Below are 19654 nucleotides of genomic sequence, written 5' to 3'. Positions count from 1 at the left end.
GGCAGAAGACACGTGCTGTCTGTGACTCAATGGGTTATAAAATGCAATAATTCAGGATTTGAGTTCCTTTTAAAATAAATTCAGGTTTTGATTCTGACAACAGTCGTCACAGAGATGTTAAGAAATGAACTGAAAAGTGTGGTTGTTTTTTTTGCAGATTTCTTTTTGTGACAATTGATTTAATTACACCATCAATGAGCATTGATACAAAACCTTTATTCTCACAATATCAAAATTGACAGACCTACAGAGATTTGCAGATTTAAAGGAATCAAAGAGAGAAAACGATAGTGAACACGGGGACTCCTGGTGGGAGCTGTTTGACATTTCCGGTGTTTGTGTGTGATGTGCTGAGCAGCAGTACGAGGGGATGTTAAATAGCGGCGCACGAGACGGGAGGACAGGTTCAACAGAAACAAAAAAAAAATATATTTATGAAGAGGGGCATTTTGTATTTATTCCTGGCAGCAACAATTATACAAAAATCAAAAAGACAACATATGCGTTGAAGGAATTCCTTAAAAGTTATGAAGTTTTCCTGCAGCTGCATATTTATGAAAAACAAATCCTTCCAGATACTTCTAAAACTAGATGACAAGGTTCGTCCTAAAAAGAAAAGAAAGCTACGGAGAGAGAGAGAGAGAGAGAGAGAGAGAGAGAGAGAGAGAGAGAGAGAGAGGGGGAGAGGGAGAGAGGGGGAGAGAGAGAGAGAGGGAGAGAGAGAGATGGAAGGAGGCCGACGGCACGAAGAAAGAAAATGGCATCTCGTGTTTGTGAAGAGGCGACAACAGTGACGGGCCGGCGTCCACAGCGACCGCTCCGTCAGGCTCCGGGGCAGTACGGCAAAAATCCAGCCCCTCAAGCCGAAGCTGCGAGAGCTTGGCGGGGGTTTTGGCGGGTTTTCTGTCCCACTGCTGAGAGTTCGGGCCGGCGGGGAAACGGTGCCGCAGGTTTAGACGTGTCGCGGCTGTCTGCTCGAAGACTTCACAGGAAATAGTCGGCTACTGGCTTCTTGGAGGGGATTCCTCTGGTCTCTTGTGGCGCCGCCTCGAATATGATGAACTCCCGCTGTAGATGCTCGTCCAGCTCCAAGATGGCCGCCACATTGCCACACCTGATGAGAGGGAGGGAGACACAAACAGCTGGTGAGGACGTGACATGTTACTGTACTTAGTGGATTTTACAATGTAAAAAAACACACACTAAGAAATCAGGCAAACTCCACGAGTTCAAATGTTCCCTTTATGTTTCTTTTTGAGTGAGAGTAGTTTTATTGCAGTTAAAACCTTAAACCAAACTAACTGCACTATATTTAGTTGATCTGCTAACAACCTCTAATGATTCACTGCGAGTCATCTGCAGACACATCTGCAGCATCGATGCCTCCAGGTCAGACATCAGTGACCTCAGCATCGAGTGGAGGATTCACATCCCAACACAACCACATGTAGAAAACCAACCTGGTGTGGGACCTTAACATGTTCCACCAAACTGTGAACACACACGCTGAGACTGCATATAAAAGTGTTCGTAGCTTCCAGGTCTGTAAAATGGTTCTGATCCAGAAGTGTCTTCAGCTGCAATACCAGCGAGTGCCACTAGAGGTCGGCTCCAAAAAGCCTCCGGCTCCATAGACTCCCATTCAACTTCTCTCATCAAATCCAAAGTGAATAAAATGTGTCCATCAGTTATCTCGGTGTTGTTAGCTAAAGTCACTCCTTCTTCTTAGTTTTCTGGAGGTCCATCTGAAAATAATCCCTCATTCATTAGAAAAGAAGATTCAAGAACACCTGTTTTTGGGGGCGTGTCTGTTTGATTGACAGGCCTGTGGTGCAGTCAGGTTACAGCTATCGGTGGGCGGGACGTAGTATCGTCAGGTTTCCAATCAGATCAGTCAGATCTACCGCTGGCTCCTCCCCCCCAGTTCATCCAAATATGGTCACTTCCTGCTCCAAACCGCTCCGAACTAACAAGATGGTGACGGACAGAATCTGAACTGGAGGATTCATAATGTTCACAAACCAACGATGACATCACTGATGGATGATGGTTGGTGGAGCGGTGTGATCTGAGGACATTAGGTTCACCACGCCTCTTATCACCTGTATGACACGGACTGTGTACCTGTCACTGACATGCATGTGAAGCATGAGAGTGACCTCAGGGAGACGTATAAAACCTGATGAAGGCTGTGGTTGAATAAATACAGAAGGAGTGAAATGGGAGGAGTTATGTGGTCGGTGTTGACAGTGGGACCAATGAGAATACAGAGATCTCCTCCATCAGACTGAACCACAGCAGAATGAGTGACAAAAACCTTCTACTGAGCCAATCAGACAGAGGAGGGAAGTGTTGTATCAGAAAGGAAGTGATTAAAGGTCAGCCCGCACACAGCTGGATGAGTTCATATAAAAACACAGGTAAAACCAGCTGGCTGAGACAGGAAGTACGATCCAGGAAGTATGATCTAGGAAGCCCAGTTGAAGAATGCATATTAATGTGTTTGAATGTGTCGCATTTCTACGATCACCAAGTAGAACAAACAAACTGTTTATGCTCCAAAGTAATCGACTGTGAACGTGACCTTTCACTGTTCGACGCAAGTCGGTCTACACGACAGGAACGACTTTGTTTACACAGGAAAACACTGCAGCAGTGTTTGTGATCGTCACTGACACCTGAACATGTTCAGACGACGACTCTGAGCCGAATGCGGCGTCCTACCTGTAGCAGTAGTTGGGCGCTGACCACACGGTGAGCACCGTCTCGTTGAAGTGCCACTTGTAGCCCTCCATGACCAGCTGGTGCGCTCGACAGATCATATGGATGTCGTTGGCGGCGTTGAACTGAGCCACCACGTCACTCCCGAACAAGTAGCCGGCACCTCTGGGACTCACGCCCCACCCGGTGGTGTCTGAGAGGAGGGAGAACGCTCAGCATGAGATTCAAACAGGACATCACGCTGCAATCCACCGCCACCGTTAAACATTCAGAGAGCGTAGATACCTTCAGGGTCCGACCACAACAGGTCACACATGGGCCCGTCGTGGGGCACTTCCTGTTTCCTGTCGATGGTCCGGATCTGGTCCAAAGTCTGGATGGAGGGAGACAAGCCACCGTGCACGCAGAAGATCTGGAGGACGGAGAGGAGAGAATACATCAGATCAACTGTTCAGAGAGACACCAACAACATGAACTTCATGTCTCGCGTCATTAAAGCTGAAGAAGCACCGGACCAGTTCTCACCTTGCCATCGATGATAGCGGACAGCGACAGATAGTCGAAGATCTCGGTGCAGTATCGCCACACGGTCACGGAGCCGTACTTGCGGAGGCACTCATCGTAGAAGCCGTAGACCTGAGTGATCTGCCGGGACTCGTGGTTGCCCCGGATCAAGGTTATCCTGTCTGGATAACGCACCTGAGGGTCACAGTAAGAGCAAAAGAAAAAAGATGAGGATGAATGCATCTCAGAAAGAAGCATGAAGCGTTATCAGATTGTGCAGACACAAATTCACGTGTACCTTAAGCGCTAACAGCAGAAGAAACGTCTCCACGCTGTAGAAGCCTCGGTCCACAAAGTCACCCATGAAGAGGTAATTTGTCTCCGGTACGTCGCCGCCAACCTGAAAGACGTCGGTTAACAGGAGTTAGTTTCATGGACATCAGACATTCATTAATATAAAACATCCAGCGACACCTCAATTAAATCAGCAGCTCAGCTGTGACTCCTCTAACGACAAATCTTTTTGGACTATGTGTGTATTTTAATGCAGAGCTGATGGTTCTGCAGTAAATTGAAGTATGAATATAAATACATTCACTAGTTATAGGAATCATACAGTAAGGGTCTGATTCATTAAAGGTTTGTGTGTGTAAAATCACACGCAAACTCAAAAAACCACGCACAAAAAATGCCCAAGTGGATTTACCAACAAAGTGCAGTGAAGATTGAGTCTTTCAAATGTGCAATTTTAACACACGTTGTCCATTTTGCATGTTTGCCCGCATACATATGTAATATTGGACGTTTCTACCTGAAGGTCCAAAATACTGGGAGAGAAACATGCAAATAGAACAATTTAGCACGATAAATGATATTTACTAAACCTGGAAGAAGAAATAGGAGAAGTGATTGTTGTGTATTTTAGTACGTCTGGAGAGTCGGCTGCTCTTATTGTGGTGAGACAGAGACGCAGGAAACTAAAGAACACGTAGAGAACGAGGTTTTACACCCGTGGAAACATTTTTGAGTTGACTTTGTCCATCGATGACATTTCTGAGTTATTGAATGAACTGAATGATGATTGACAGCCAACAACAAGGAGGAGCCACGAAATACTAGAAATGTCAAAACTTCTTGCAACTCAGCATTGAGAAACTGGATGTTTAACATGTACATGTCCGTCCAGCACCACCAGCCAACTCAAACGTGCAACACAGTGACAACATTACAGTCTGCGGTGAGCAGCAGAAGGAAACAGAAAAAGGGAACTTACTCTGAAGAGCTCTTTCAAGTCATAGAACTGACCGTGAATATCGCCGCACACCTGCGAGGAGGAGAAGCGGCAGAATCACAGTGAGCGAGGTTATCGGACCTTCGGTCAAACTGGGATCAGACGGGAGCTGGCAGACGTTACTCACCGTGACGGGGGAGTCGACTCTCTGGACGTTGCTCTCTTCCACCAGAATCTCTCTGAAAACACAAATGATTAAATCATGACTTTTCTCGTTAGTTTAAGTTAGTTAAGAACGTCCTGGTGACCATCACAGAGCACTAATAATAATAACAATAATAAACTTTATTTATATAGCACCTTTCATACAAGAAATGCAGCTCAAAGTGCTTCACAGCAAGAGAATTGCATGCAGTGTTTCACATGAAAACAGACATAAAGAAACATTAAAAAAAAAATCGTATGTGCTCAACACCCCGGTCAGAGTTACCTGATTATCTGACAATAACCTGCTGCAAATCTGACACTAAATAAACACAGAGTACACAATTAACGCACTTCAATTGAAGTAAGTTAGTAGGTCAATTAAGAAATGCCTCCATCGAAAACAGTGGCCTGTAACACAACTCGTGTCCGGCAATATTTTTGTAGTTAAACAACATCTTTATTGAATGTTTATTTTCTGTCAAATTGCTGCTTTTAACTGTTAAAAAAAACAAAACTACAGAAATAGACATTGTTATGGTATAAAATATAAAAGCTAGTGAAACCATAATACACAGTTTTTCAACACAGAGCCATAGATTAAAATTGTAAATACACTGCAAGAGGTATTGGGAATAAAAAGATATAAATCTTTCAGTCATCCTGCCAGCGTCAGCTGTTAAATAAGATCATCTCAAACGGCTCCTTAAAACATTGTTAGTACCTTGACTTCATGTGTAATAACTGAAAAAAGAGCCAACTATTAACAGTTTATACTGTGTCCAGTTATTAATGACGCCTAGATTGATGGGTGTCTTTCATACATGCATTAAAGCTTCAGATATAAACTCTGCACAGTTCCAACATCTGTTGTGTGTCGGTAGTGTGGTTTCTTTACCTGGCTTTGGCACACAGTGCTTTGACTTCATTTTCCTTTATGAGCTCACAGCGTCTGAGCTGCTCTATCTGTCGGTCCAGGTCGCTGATGTCCCCCATTGTTACACACATAGGGATGTTCACACGCACACACACACACGCACGCACACGCACACACACACCAGGTCACCGAGAAACCAGGCAGGCGGTGGAGCTGACAGCCACGACGCTGACAGCCTTCCTCGGAGAACAGACGGGCTCTTCAGCTCAGGGTCGTCGGGCTCTTCAGCTCAGGGTCGTCGGGCTCTTCAGCTCAGGGTCGTCGGGCTCTTCAGCTCAGGGTCGTCGGGCTCTCTGAGGGTTCAACGTCGGGAATTAAAAACACAGCTGAACAAACACCACAACAACAACCACGTAACCGGAAACATGCTTAACGTCTGACGCTTTATAACTCGTACCGGGTTTCCTCAAACCGGTCATCTCAGCAGAACAAGCACGGCCCCATGTGTTCGGGTCCCGCTCGGTAAAAGGCGGAACCTCGAACACCGACGTCGGTCGAGCAGCGCGAGGCCTCACGCCGAGCTAACCGTTAGCACGTTAGCTTACACCGCCGCTAACGACGTCAGCGAACAACTGATTCTTTGATAACTCGGCCAACCATTTTGTCAGGGACCAAGTCCGGGAAGCTTCGCGAAGATGTTTGACAGCTTGTACCGAACCACGACACGCACCTGCTGTGCTAACGAAGTAAAACAAAACATGTTCGTTGAGGACACGCTAGCGGGCTAACTCACTGGCTCGCGCTCCTCAGCTAATTTCACGAGCAGTCAAGCTAACGCAAGCAGCGAGGCTCCGCGACGCCCCGAGGCTCCGGGAGAGCCCGGGAGACCCCGGGAGAGCGGCTCAACACCACAGAACGAGTCGTTACCGGGAAGCGAGTGGCAGCAGAACTCCGAGAAACGCTCCGAGATATGTTTCATTCCGTGGATCGCGGGTTCTCTCACCGGTTACCGGGCCCTTTCTTCCCCCGGTGTCGTTTTGCCGGCTCACTCCAGCCCTGCGCGTGAACACCAGCGCCTCGGCGGCGACTTCCGGTGCAGGGAGCGCGCACCGCCCGGTGCAGGGAGCGCGCACCGCCCGGTCCATTCCCCGGAACAGATGACTTCATTCAGACTGAACCAAACCGGACCGAGCCCATTAGACGACCGCTCAAAACGTGTCGAATTCAGGTCACAGTGACCTTTGACCTTTGATCCCTCTAAATCTAATCGGTTCATCCTTGTTATCAAAAGTTCACGTTTTAGTCAAATTTGACGAAATTCCCTCAAAGCATCATGATGACGATCAAAACCTGCGTGGCTGGACTTTGTCTATAATTCTTGAGGGCTTTTAATTTGAAATACTTCAGGAAGAGTAACTTTGACAGCTGTCAGTCACTCACTCAGTTGAGATATGCGAGGCCTGCGCATAACCAGGGGTAAAATAAATTATTTGTTTTTTTAAAAACAGAATTTCTGAGACTAAAGTCATGAGAAAACATATAAACTTCCCAGAAATGTCAAGGTTTGTAATTTTTTTATGATAGCCTGGTGTTACCAGACCCACAGTTACTGTGAGTATCTGGTCAAACCATCCTCCACAGAGAATAGTTTCCAGTTGTTGCATCCTGCCGGGCGTAGACTTTGAGTTGATGTTGAAACTATTGGATCAGCTTCACCGAATCGGCAATCCCAAAACTCCTCCACAGCTGAAACTACATTTAGAAAAAAAACACCTGATTAAACTTCACCACGCTTAGCCACGCCCTCTGTTCACTGATTGGTCGGCCTTCAGAGTGGCTGTACAAACATTAATGTGAACCGCAGACTGCATATAAAAGTGTTTGTAGCTTCAGGTCTGTAAAATGGTTCTGATCCAGAAGTGTCTTAAGCTGCAATACCATCGAGTGCCACTAGAGGTCGGCTCCAAAAAGCCTCCGGCTCCATAGACTCCCATTCAACTTCTCTCATCAAATCCAAAGTGAATAAAATGTGTCCATCAGTTATCTCGGTGTTGTTAGCTAAAGTCACTCCTTCTTCTTAGTTTTCTGGAGGTCCATCTGAAAATAATCCCTCATTCATTAGAAAAGAAGATTCAAGAAGACCTGTTTTTGGGGGCGTGTCTGTTTGATTGACAGGCCTGTGGTGCAGTCAGGTTACAGCTATCGGTGGGCGGGACGTAGTATCGTCAGGTTTCCAGTCAGATCAGTCAGATCCACCGCTGGCTCCTCCCCCAGCTCGTCCAAATATGGTCACTTCCTGCTCCAAACCGCTCTGAACTATCAAGATGCTGATGGACAGAATCTGAACTGGAGGCTTCATAACGTTCACAAACCAACGATGATGTTTTTAGGAAAGAACACATTTTATAAATACTTCAGTTTTTGTTTTAGATTGTAAGTATCAATTTATCAGTTTCTGTTCAAGTCTTCAGGCCTTTGGTGGCTGACCTCATCCAGAGTCGACCCACATGATACTTATTAACTTGATTTGACATGTAAAACTCAATTATGCCATTGCATCTTAAATCAAAGGGAAACTTTATTTTCATTCATTCAATCATCATTCAGCAAGCACAGGCTTGAAAAGAAACCAAGTCGTAAAAAAAGTTAGAACGTTTCAGCAGTAGCAGCATAACATGGTAATTAAAAGATCAGTAGGAAGGCACACGTCTGTTGTGTATGTAGACCAAGTGCACTGGCACAGGAAACAGCCAGAATACTTATTAAAGTGACTTTCACTGTTTGTACATTTTAAACCCAAGTTTCTGCCCAATAATCAATTACTACCATCAGCAGTAAATATAAATAAATCATTTCGCTTTTTTCTTTTTTTTAAATCACCCAACACGTGTCACATGTACCAGTGTTGTTTTTTTAGAGTTGTATTTCTGAATAATGTCGGCTCACACTGATACATTTCAAACAATTCATCATTGTAAAAATAAAAAAATAAAAAGAGTTTGTGGCCGTAACACAGGAATTCATTTGCTGAAATAAAAAAAAAATTAAAAAACATAAAACAAATGTCTAGCAGGAAATAAATCGTGGTGACATTTTATATCCAAAAGTTCAGAGGTCAACTTCACTGTGACATCATCGTGTTTTGTTGTCAAGCAGCTACTGAAAAATAATATTTTGTCAGCAAAATAACATAAGTACGTTCCTTATCCTGCTTTAGCGTTTATTATTATAATTATGCTTTATTATTAATATTGTAATTATCATGGCTGCTCACAGTATGCGTGTCCGAGCAGGATCCGTCAGTGAGCGCTGCTGAAAATAGATGGCGCCGTGCTAGTGGCAGCCTGTTACAGCAGCTCCCCCGACTGCGTTTTGTTTTAAGTATTTTTCTTTCCTTCTCCTCTCTTCGGAGTTTTTTTTTTTTTTTTTCTTCACGTGTGTTACTGTTATTTTATTGCTTTTTATTATTTTTATAATTATTTCCTGTATGCTGTTGTAGCGAAAAAAAATTTCCCCTTGGGGATTAATAAAGTAACTACCTACCTACCTAAATGAGTCCTGGTCTCTGGAAGCTTCTCTTCCTGGTGAGGATGAATCCACATGAGTGGAGTCCGTTTTTCACATCGGTCTCAAACTCTTTTCAGAATAAAATTTAAAAAAATAAAATCCCTGAAATGGAAGACACCCACGTCTTGCTTATTCATGGAGCCGGTCGGTGGGCTCGGTCACAGTGAGCAGAAGTATCTGTGGACGGGGAACGCTGCGAGTCCGGCCAGAGCGATGCCCAGACTGTCGCCCACGCTGGCAGCCGCCATGGCGAACTCCCGGTGTCTGTCTTCAGTCTGTGGGAGGACAGAGACGTCAGGACGGACAGGCAGCTTCATCTCAACAGTCGTTCCTACACTGACTTAGACTCGCACACTAAAGCATGACGATCAGGAAAAAAAATCTATTTCTGTTGAGCACAAAAATGTCCTTAAATGAAAGCAACATCATCTGGGAACTGATTTAATAGCAGACGTAATGCGGAGAACAGGACTCCTGTGTTGGTGTGTAGTTATCAACGACACCGCTGTGTGTCAGCTGGAAGACAGTCTGAGTCCACAGACGGGTCAGCGGCTCTGAAACTACTGGAGAAACACCAGTGAGCATTTCAAAGCTGCTTTTTTATAACCCTAAAGAACAAACCAACCAACAGAAAGAGGACTTCACCTCCTTGCTGATGAAGTAGAAGGTGTTGACATACGCGGTTCCACCCAGCAGACCCTCATAGAGGACGATAACAAACACCAGCCAGGCGCTGGGCAGGAACTGGAAACGCACAGCGAACAGGAAAAACACTGCATTCAACATCTGGAGAGAGAAAACAGGAGAAATACTGCATTCAACATCTGGAGAGAAAAAACAGGAAAAACACTGCATTCAACATCTGGAGAGAGAAAACAGGAGAAACACTGCATTCAACATCTGGAGAGAGAACAGGAAAAACACTGCATTCAACATCTGGAGAGAGAAAACAGGAAAAACACTGCATTCAACATCTGGAGAGAGAAAACAGGAGAAACACTGCATTCAACATCTGGAGAGAGAACAGGAAAAACACTGCATTCAACATCTGGAGAGAGAACAGGAAAAACACTGCATTCAACATCTGGAGAGAGAAAACAGGAGAAATACTGCATTCAACATCTGGAGAGAGAACAGGAGAAACACTGCATTCAACATCTGGAGAGAGAAAACGGGAGAAACACTGCATTCAACATCTGGAGAGAGAAAACAGGAGAAACACTGCATTCAACATCTGGAGAGAGAGAAAACAGGAGAAACACTGCATTCAACATCTGGAGAGAGAACAGGAGAAACACTGCACTCAACATCTGGAGAGAGAAAACAAGAGAAATACTGTACTCAACATCTGGAGAGAGAAACCAGGATGTGTTTTGTTTTGTTGTGGGATACCTCCCCCCCACCCCACACACACACACACACACACACACACACACACACACACACACACACACACACACAGACAGACAGACAGAGAGGATATTCATGCAAATAATGTGGGAACACCAGGGTGATGAGATTGTGGGTTCAATGTAATCTATCCAACCTGACATTAAATCATAAAGTTTTTATTGTAAGATGACAGCATTTTAATCTATTCAACATATTGCATATTTTATATTTTAACTCTATTTGTGTTTAATTTGATGCATTTTATCCATTTCTTATGCATCTCATTTTTTTTCAAAATTTTTAAATGTTCCTTAATATCTGTTTTTATGTGAAACACTGCATGTAATTTTCTTGCTGTGAATCCCTTTGAACTGCATTTCTTGTATGAAGGGTGCATTACAAATAAAGTTTATTATTATTATTTTCTTTTATAAACCTGTATAGAGGTGTAAATGCTGTGGAAATCATTTAACCATTATTGAATATATAAAATGTTGATAGTCAGCACACCTATCCAGCTGCTAACTTTCTTTATATCTGTCTCAGGTGGTGAATTAAGTATGTAAAGTGTTGTCAGTAGAAACCATCAGATGGAGGACCACGTCAAACACACAGAACCTTTTCTGCTGACTCAGACTTCAGGTGTTTCCTACCTGCACCAGAGAGAGAATCCACAGTCTCCTGATCTTCACACAGCGCAGCGAGGAGCGCGACAGAAACACACCAGACTGGTAGAGCGTCTGGTACCTGAACACACACACACACACACACACACACACACACACACACACACACACACACACACACACACACACACACACACACACACACACACACACACACACACACACAACGATTTACTTTATGTCGTTAATACGTTCAGGACAGATTCTGATGACGAGGTTTTTTGAGGAAAAATCGCAGGGATTTTAAAACATTGCAAGCTTCCGCAAATATTGTGGAGTTTGCTTTAATTTGTTAATTATTGCGATTTCTTGGAGGGACTGATTTATATTTCATAACTGACCAGCGATACTGCTGAGCATGGGACAGGAAGAAGTCAGGGAAATACAGGAGCTCCATCTGGAAGACAGGAAACATTTTAATAATGTCATTATGAAAAACAGGACATATTATATCTCAAAACAACCTCCAGAAGATTTAGTGTCAGCGTCGTGCAGCGAGACGAGTGCGACACCAGGAGGCGCTATAGGACTCACCAGACCCTGGTTGATGAAGTACTCAGCGAAGTACACCAGACCGAGGGGGATCACAAACCTCAGCAGGCCCTGAACACAGAGAGGAGGAGTGAACACGGGGAGGAGGAGTGAACACAGAGTGAGCTGACGAACACTCTGGTCAACTGGAGAGACTTACTCTGATGACGTGCAGCTTCTCTGTGAAGGTCAAAGGTCGGAGGGTTCTGACTTCTGCTACACTCAAGAGAAGACAACATGTAGTTAATGACAAACAGCAGCAGCAAAACACACACACACACACACACACACACACACACACACACACACACACACACACACACACACACACACACACACACACACACACACACACACACACACACACACACACACACACACACACGATGAACCTCAAGAGAAGTTCTTCGATAAAATCAAACTGAAATTTTTTCTCTCCAACATAAATACATAAACTGACACATGTTCTAACAATCATGTGATCACATGTTCTAACGATCATGTGACAGGTCAGGAAGAAAACACGTCATCAGCCGTGTTTTTTTTTTTTACTGCATTTACAGTTGTCAGTTTATTTCTGATCATAAATGTCTCTTTTTTTCTAGCAGGTTACGGTGAACTCACCTGTTGTTGACTCCTCTCCCTCCTCCTCTTCCTCTTCCTCCCCCTCCATGAGCTGCCGTCTCTCCTCCTCCTCGGCGGCGTCCTCGGCCTCGCTGCTCCTCCACTGAGGCAGCGACGGAGGATGCAGCAGCAGGAAGAAGTAGCTGTCAAACATCAGAGGAGGGATTTCATCAGCACCGTGAGTGACAGGTCACTGGTTCCATCTGATGTCATGTAACAGACAGACCTGACTGCATCCTCCCAACACCACCATGCAGGTCAGTCTTCATGGAACAACTGTGTTTAACTGTGTTTACACGCAGCAGCAGCAGCATGTGAACACACGTGATGGATCTACAGCAGCAGGTCCAACGGTTCCAGTCCATCAACCTCGGCGAGGTGTTCCTAATAAACTGGCAACTGTGTGTAAGTCAGCAACCGGCTGGTGGAACATTCAGCAGGTTGAGACCAAAACAAGAGCTAAAAGACAGTAAATACTGGAGTCACGTTCAGACAAACTCTGAGCACCGACACAGTCACCATCAAAACTAAAGGTCGCGTCATTTTTTCCCCTAAATGGTCATAAAACCAGTTATTGTTATAATCGGCTATTTAAGCAGGTTTTCTCTCTTTATTGTGATTGATTTTCAAACATCCAGCAAACAATTCTTTGTTTTGAATACAGTAATCAACAATTTAAATTTGGGTAAAAACTTAATACATTCATCTCCTTTCTGGCACTTTTAAACAAATCGGTTATCTTGCTTGAGCTAAAAGTGTGAAAAATAAGATATTATAAGAGATATTCTCCAGTTTCAGTGGACAAAGTCAGCTTTCACATTACATACATGTTGTGTATGACATCCATGTGCCATTTTCTAATAATAGTTTTTTTCTGGCATATTAACATGATCCTAAACTCTTTGACCTTTGACCTCATGCCACCAAGCAGTGCTCCAGCTGGACGTCACCGTGGACATCTGAAGATCTGAACACAGGCTCACCTCATCAGCATCCCACACGGGACCAGCAGCATGATGAGCAGCGTGGTCCGAGGCGACAGGCCGGCCTGGACGAAGCCCGAGTAGAGGAGAGATCCGGCTACACCGGCACCACCGGTACCAGAACCCCACCCCTCCAGAACATCCCTGAGGAGGAGGAGGAGGAGGAGGAGCCAGAGGTCAGGACTAAACATGTGGAGGACACAGCAAGTGGTATGTTCTCACCGCATACATGTAATTAAATAAATCTACAGTTAAATCTGAAAGTCTTTACAAAGTTGTTCCATCTGGATTCATTCTTTCTACTGAAATATAGAAATATGTAGAATTAATCGTTTCTGATTGGTTCTCCCGTTTGAATTGGTCCCACCTCTCAACTTTCTTCTTAAAGATGCTTTCAAGGACGCTCCAACTTCAGGAAGATTTCCTCTCTGGTGTTTCGTGTTTTTAGATTTTATTTCTTCATCAGTTTGTTTATGACTCTCCTGAAGTTGCAGAATTTAAACCAGTCGGATCTAAACAACTGTAATATTACTGATGTTCTTCAATACACATTCATACTCACATTTTCTTTCTGTACATCTTTGACAGTTTATATTTACCATAAAATATTTATTTATCTGTGTCCACACAGAATCAGTAAAGTATTGATTATGTATTAAATATGAAGTATTGTGAGGTATTATGTATTAAGTATGATTCATTATTATGAAGTATTAAGTATTATTAGATATTATTAAGTATCATTAAGTATTAGATATTATTAACTATTATTACATATTATTAAGTATTATTAGATATTATTAAGTATCATTAAGTATTATGTATTATTAACTATTATTACATATTATTAAGTATTATGTATTATTAAGTATTATTGTGTATTATGTATTATTTCTGACAGACACAGACTTCATGGACAAGGACCAGACTGGAGGCTTGCGGATCTCCTCTGGTTCTGATCCGAGTCGTGTGCTGACGTTGAGTTCGGATCTTGAAATGGAGGACGTTGAGTGAACGTGTTGAGAGTTTTTTTACCTGCTGAAGAAGACGGTGAGCGAGAGGAAGGAGAGTTCTCCCAGTCCTGAGCTGATGCTGGCGAAGATCACGCCTGGAAACACAGGGAGAGGTTCATCAGAGAGGAAACGGATCCTCCTGTTCGACTGAAGAAGATCCAGCTGCTCTTCTTCCTCTTCACTTCAATCTAAAGTCACATGAGACTTTATCGACTCCATTTATTCTTAAAAAAAACCCCACTTTGTTTTACATTTCGATTCTTGTCTGTAATCCTTCTCCAAGTCGTATCTTTGTTCTATTTCAAATATTTAAGCTGGAGAGAAATTTTGTTTTCTTTCATTTTAATTTGTTTATAAATATATATATAAACAGCTGTGAAAATACAAAAAAAAAAAAGAAACACAGTTTGAAAAATGTGAATTTGAATGTAAAACACCGCCAGCATCCTGTAACGTCCTGAGTGACGTATCCTTCTGTCTCCGTCTCTAAACATGCTTTAAAAAGCATCAAATAAAAGTGCATGTGAACATCAGGTCACAGATGAGCATCACCGTGACGACGAACATCTCGCATCAAACCAAGCACGCATTGTCAAACCGCAGCAGCTCGCAACACCAATGAGAAGACAGGAAGTGAAACCAAGGTGATTTAAAATAGTTTCTGATTCAAATCATACTTCGAGATGAAAATAAAAACAGCTGCTTTACCTAAAATGCTGATCCACACGGCCGAGGAGAAGGACACCAGCAGGAAACTGGTCGCCGCGACAACGCTGCAGAACACCACTCGGACTCTAGGAATAAAAATAGGAAATAAAATGACAACGTCCATGTTGTTACTGATCCACGTCCTCACTGACCTGACTGGGATAGTTTCCCCTTTCAGACACTCTGAGTTTATTATGAGTGAATTAAAATTAAAACTTTTTATTGAACATGTTTTAAATGTGAAGGAACCGCTGGAAGACAGAAACATTTACGAGGACGTGAAAGGAAAACTGGAAGAAAAGAAACGTTTCATTCCAGTAGAAACGTCCTGATTTGAACCTGAACGTGACGTCAGAGTTTCATTTGCGCTGAAGTCAGCTGTTGTTCCCGTAAACACACAATGAGAAGAAACGAGCGCCGTCTTACCCATAAGGCAGTTTGTGGATCACAAACGGAGCGACCAGCTTGATGAGAAGAGTCGGGAGGATGTCGGCCAGCAGCACCGCCTGACAGCAGAAGAAATACTTATCCAGTAACGTACATTAAATATGTTAAAACAATTAGAGCTCCGGTCCCGTGTCCGTTACATCCATCCACCTCCTCCTCCACCTGGGTGGAGACAGCGCAGGTACCAAACAGCACCTTCATAAAACATCCATGTTCGACTCTGGGATGAGAACCGGTTTATAAAGTCCTGAATCTTTACAGAAATGTTTTCACACGTGAAATCTGACAGCACATTAACACTGGACAGTTGTGTCCGCTGCTGTGGGTCAAAGGGGGCGGAGCCTCTCACAGCTGTGGGTCGGAAATTACAGGAGAAGTTGAAACTGCAGCTATTTAACAAAAGGAGACGTCGGAGCTCACTGAGCCTCATTTTAACTGTTACGAACAGATTTCAGACGTATTTCATGTTTGGAAATGTCTGAACACTCCAGTTTGTAATTCACAGCCTGAAACGTGAGGACCTGATTGGCCCGTTGGATCCGTTAAACCGGGTCAGAGAGGTCCAGTTCTCAGTGAACGGATGTGATTCAGTGATTCAGTGAGTTTACCGCAGTAGAAACCGGATTACAGTCGTATCGGCTGCTGTTTCCAGTCTGGAAGTCCACAGACGAAGTCCCTGAAGTCTGGAATCAAAAGAAGGAAAACTATCTTCACCTCCACAGACACAGACGTGTATGACGTGTATGACGTGTATGACGTGTATGACGTCTGTAAGAACACAACATGTGAGGAGACGTGTGCTCTCTTACCGAAGCGGTGGAGTTCTGGGACTCCTGCGTCTTCAGGATGTCGTGAGCAGCACTCAGCATCACCACGTACGCAAAGTTGTTGCACAACCCGAGCAGCCTGAGGGGGGTCCATTATGACTTCAATGGATTTTACATGTTTCATAAAACCACATTAAAGTTTGTAACATAATAAATGTTCTGATCCGGTGTAAATGTCCCGTTTAAACACTCACCAGAAGCCGGTGCAGTTCCGCCACCGAGCGCACCGACCTGTGGAAGGAAAACGGACCGTTAACGACTCCCGGGAGCAGCAGTGTGTGTGTGTGTGTGTGTGTGTGTGTGTGTGTGTGTGTGTGTGTGTGTGTGTGTGTGTGTGTGTGTGTGTGTGTGTGTGGTCACAGAATCTGTCCGGTGGTTATAACAATAATAATAATTAAAAACTTTATTTCTAATGCACCTTTCATACATGAAATACAGCTCAAAGTGCTTCACAGCAAGAAAATTACATGCAGTGTTTCACATAAAAAGGAACATTTAAAAATATAGAAAAAAAATGAAACGCATAAGAAACATAAAATTAAACACAAATAAAATATAGTTCAAATATAAAATAAGCAATATGCATTTTAAAGACGCGGTTCAAAGTGGAAGAGAGCTTAAAGAGCAGGTAGTTAAAAACTAAAGTAAAGAGATGTGTTTTCATCTTTTTTTTTAAAGTATTAACTGAAAGCTTCTCTGATATCTAACAGCTGGTTTGTTCCACAGATTCGGAACAGAACCGATAGAAGCTGCTGAACCTCCAATTAACCAGCAGCAGATGATCTCAGTGTTCCTGAAGGCTCATAGTGAACCAGACAGTCAGAGATGTATTCAGAGCTTTATATGTGAGGGGGAGGAGCTTCAAGTCAATCCTGTGTTACAGGTAAACCCTGCAGAGCAGCTAGAACCGGACTGATGTTCTCTCTCCTCTTGGTTCTGGTTAACAGCCGAGCTGCAGAGTTCTGGATGAGGTGCCGACTGTTTTTATCCTCCTTTAATTTTAGGAAATTATTGCTCATCCATTTATTTATTGCTAAAAGATATTCAGTGACGGAGCGCATAGCTGCGTCATCAAGTCACGTGTCATCTGGATAACCACGAAAACAACCATTGAGCTCTCTGATGATGTTCCCTAGCGGCAGCATGTAGAACAGTAGAGGACCGAGGCAGCTGCCCTGTGGGACCCCACAGCAGCTGATCTCTAATGTGACGTAACTTCCTCCCTCTGATGTGTTCTGAACCAGTTTAAGACACTCGACCTTGTTTTCATCAGTTTGGTCGCTGAGTATTTCAGTAAGTTCTGTTTCAGTGCTCTAAAGCCTGAAACTTCTCCAGGACGTTGTTCTCTGACCCACCGTTATCACCGTCGGGGCTCTGAACGGGATCTGCGTTGACGCTGGCCGCCTGCTCCATGTTTACAGAACCAGCCCGTTACCGGACCGAACCGAACCGGGGACCACAATTCCGAATACTGCCGCTCACACCGACATCGGTCCGAGCCCACCGGGACGGTGAGGTGGTCCCGGGGAGAGAGAGATGATCTCTGGTCGTCTTCACTGCAAAATTATCCGTTTTCTAAACTTTGAGGAAGTCATGTGAACTGCGGTGTTCCATTATAATAAACTTCCCGCGAAAACAAAACACAAACACAAACGTTCCTCTCGCCTATAAACAGTATTTACGAAACTCTTGTTTTAGGTTACGGTAGTTTCATCTCACTTTAAGATATTTACATTATTTTACTGTTATGGGTGGTTAAAGTGCACTTTAGTTGTGAAATGAATGTCGTAAAGTCAGAGAATTTTTTTAAATTTTTATATTAATAATAAAATAAACATCTGCCCCTAAAATGTAGTAAAATACAGAGGTAAAAAATACAAATCCGTCCTCAATAGTGACCCACTCACTGCTGACTGCTGCACACTGCTTCTTCTTCTGAGCGCCTCTTACGTCAATCATCCTCCACCGTGGAGAGATCGTTTGTTTTGTTTGTTGCGAGCAGGTGGAAGAAGACTGGAAGACGTCACAGTGATGAGAAAAAGAAAAAAGGCAACGACTATAACAATATCGATAAACTCTTGTCACCTTAACATTAATATAAAGTAGTGTTCTTTAAAAATATGTTCTGCTCTTTTCGTTTTTTTGTCTGAGTATCCTTAGAAAAAGGAAGCAGCAGCCGTCGGTGACGTCAGACTCCTGCTGGACACGAAAGGCTGAAGTTCCGGGAGAAATTCACATCGTGAATATTTGAAATATTATTGTAAATGTAAGTTTTGTATTTAAAAGTGAAACATTAGGCTGATTTTTTTTTGTGAGTTTTAAAACCAAATTTTAAAACCAGATTTGAGTTCTGCATGAAAAAAACAACGCTGGTGTGTCGTGCAGCCCAGCTTTGTGCAGGTGGGGGTCATGAGTTATGGTGGTCCTGGTGGGTGTGGTGTCCCGGGTAGTCCTGGTGGGTGTGGTCTCCGGGTGGTCCTGGTGGGTGTGGTGTCCCGGGTAGTCCTGGTGGGTGTGGTCTCCGGGTGGTCCTGGTGGGTGTGGTGTCCCGGGTAGTCCTGGTGGGTGTGGTCTCCAGGTGGTCCTGGTGGGTGTGGTGTCCCGGGTAGTCCTGGTGGGTGTGGTGTCCCGGGTGGTCCTGGTGAGTGTGGTGTCCCGGGTAGTCCTGGTGGGTGTGATGTCCCGGGTAGTCCTGGTGGGTGTGGTGTCCCGGGTAGTCCTGGTGGGTGTGGTCTCCGGGTGGTCCTGGTGGGTGTGGTGTCCCGGGTAGTCCTGGTGGGTGTGGTCTCCGGGTGGTCCTGGTGGGTGTGGTGTCCCGGGTAGTCCTGGTGGGTGTGGTCTCCGGGTGGTCCTGGTGGGTGTGGTGTCCCGGGTAGTCCTGGTGGGTGTGGTGTCCAGGTGGTCCTGGTGGGTGTGGTCTCCGGGTGGTCCTGGTGGGTGTGGTGTCCCGGGTGGTCCTGGCGTCCACACTCAGGTGTCCAAGTACCTGCGCTTCATCAACGACTACATCTACCAAGGAGAGGAGGGCTCTGCTGAGGTGTGACATTCAGGACGCTGACCTCCTGCTGACCTGCATCCTCCTTCTCAGCTCCTCCTTATATTCCTGACTCCGATTCATTTAACAGTTTTTTGCATTAAAACTTTTAAGCATCACTTCAGTGTGTCTGTGTTTTTGTTACTTGAATAGTTTTTATTACCTTTTCTGGACCTCTAACAGCTGCTGAAAAGAAAGAGAAACAGATTCATGTTTCCTGGTCGTCGTCCAACGAGGCGTCTCAGCTGCAGGCAGGAGGCGGAGCTACATTTACTATGTTGAGTTTATTGAGGAAGGAAACATTT

At 44.2% G+C, this 19654-nt stretch overlaps 2 protein-coding genes across 4 annotated transcripts; both read right to left on the bottom strand.

The window, feature by feature from the left end:
* Positions 1-195: 195 nt before the first annotated feature.
* Positions 196-6649, bottom strand: LOC138634574 (serine/threonine-protein phosphatase 4 catalytic subunit B). Of its 2 annotated transcripts, none has more exons than XM_069721588.1 (9): positions 6541-6649; positions 5559-5890; positions 4644-4695; positions 4499-4549; positions 3524-3625; positions 3247-3420; positions 3007-3133; positions 2725-2914; positions 196-1114 (listed from the first exon to the last, which is right to left on the bottom strand). In XM_069721588.1, the coding sequence occupies exons 2-9, from the start codon at positions 5666-5668 to the stop codon at positions 985-987; spliced, it is 936 nt and encodes a 311-aa protein (XP_069577689.1). In that variant the 5' UTR covers positions 5669-5890; positions 6541-6649; the 3' UTR covers positions 196-984. The 2 variants fall into 2 exon arrangements, with proteins under 2 accessions (XP_069577689.1, XP_069577688.1); XM_069721587.1 differs by having other exon boundaries at positions 6465-6639.
* Positions 6650-8097: 1448 nt separating this feature from the next.
* Positions 8098-17937, bottom strand: cln3 (CLN3 lysosomal/endosomal transmembrane protein, battenin). Of its 2 annotated transcripts, none has more exons than XM_069721600.1 (15): positions 17671-17937; positions 16510-16546; positions 16298-16394; positions 16097-16171; positions 15468-15547; positions 15042-15127; positions 14356-14428; positions 13321-13464; positions 12338-12480; positions 11874-11926; positions 11717-11785; positions 11524-11579; positions 11150-11243; positions 9750-9890; positions 8098-9379 (listed from the first exon to the last, which is right to left on the bottom strand). In XM_069721600.1, exons 1-15 carry the CDS (start codon positions 17726-17728, stop codon positions 9263-9265), a joined length of 1323 nt encoding a protein of 440 aa, XP_069577701.1. In that variant the 5' UTR covers positions 17729-17937; the 3' UTR covers positions 8098-9262. The 2 variants fall into 2 exon arrangements, with proteins under 2 accessions (XP_069577701.1, XP_069577700.1); XM_069721599.1 differs by having other exon boundaries at positions 11874-11929; positions 17671-17936.
* Between the last annotated feature and the right edge of the window lie 1717 nt (positions 17938-19654).

Source organism: Brachyistius frenatus, unplaced genomic scaffold (assembly GCF_029030835.1).
Source record: "Brachyistius frenatus isolate BFR_SWC_R1_liver_20210118 unplaced genomic scaffold, ASM2903083v1 Contig_268, whole genome shotgun sequence".
In the NCBI taxonomy this organism is placed as follows: Eukaryota; Metazoa; Chordata; class Actinopteri; family Embiotocidae; genus Brachyistius; species Brachyistius frenatus.
The sequence above is the reverse complement of the archived record's forward strand: the minus strand, read 5'-3'. Positions and strand labels throughout refer to the sequence as shown.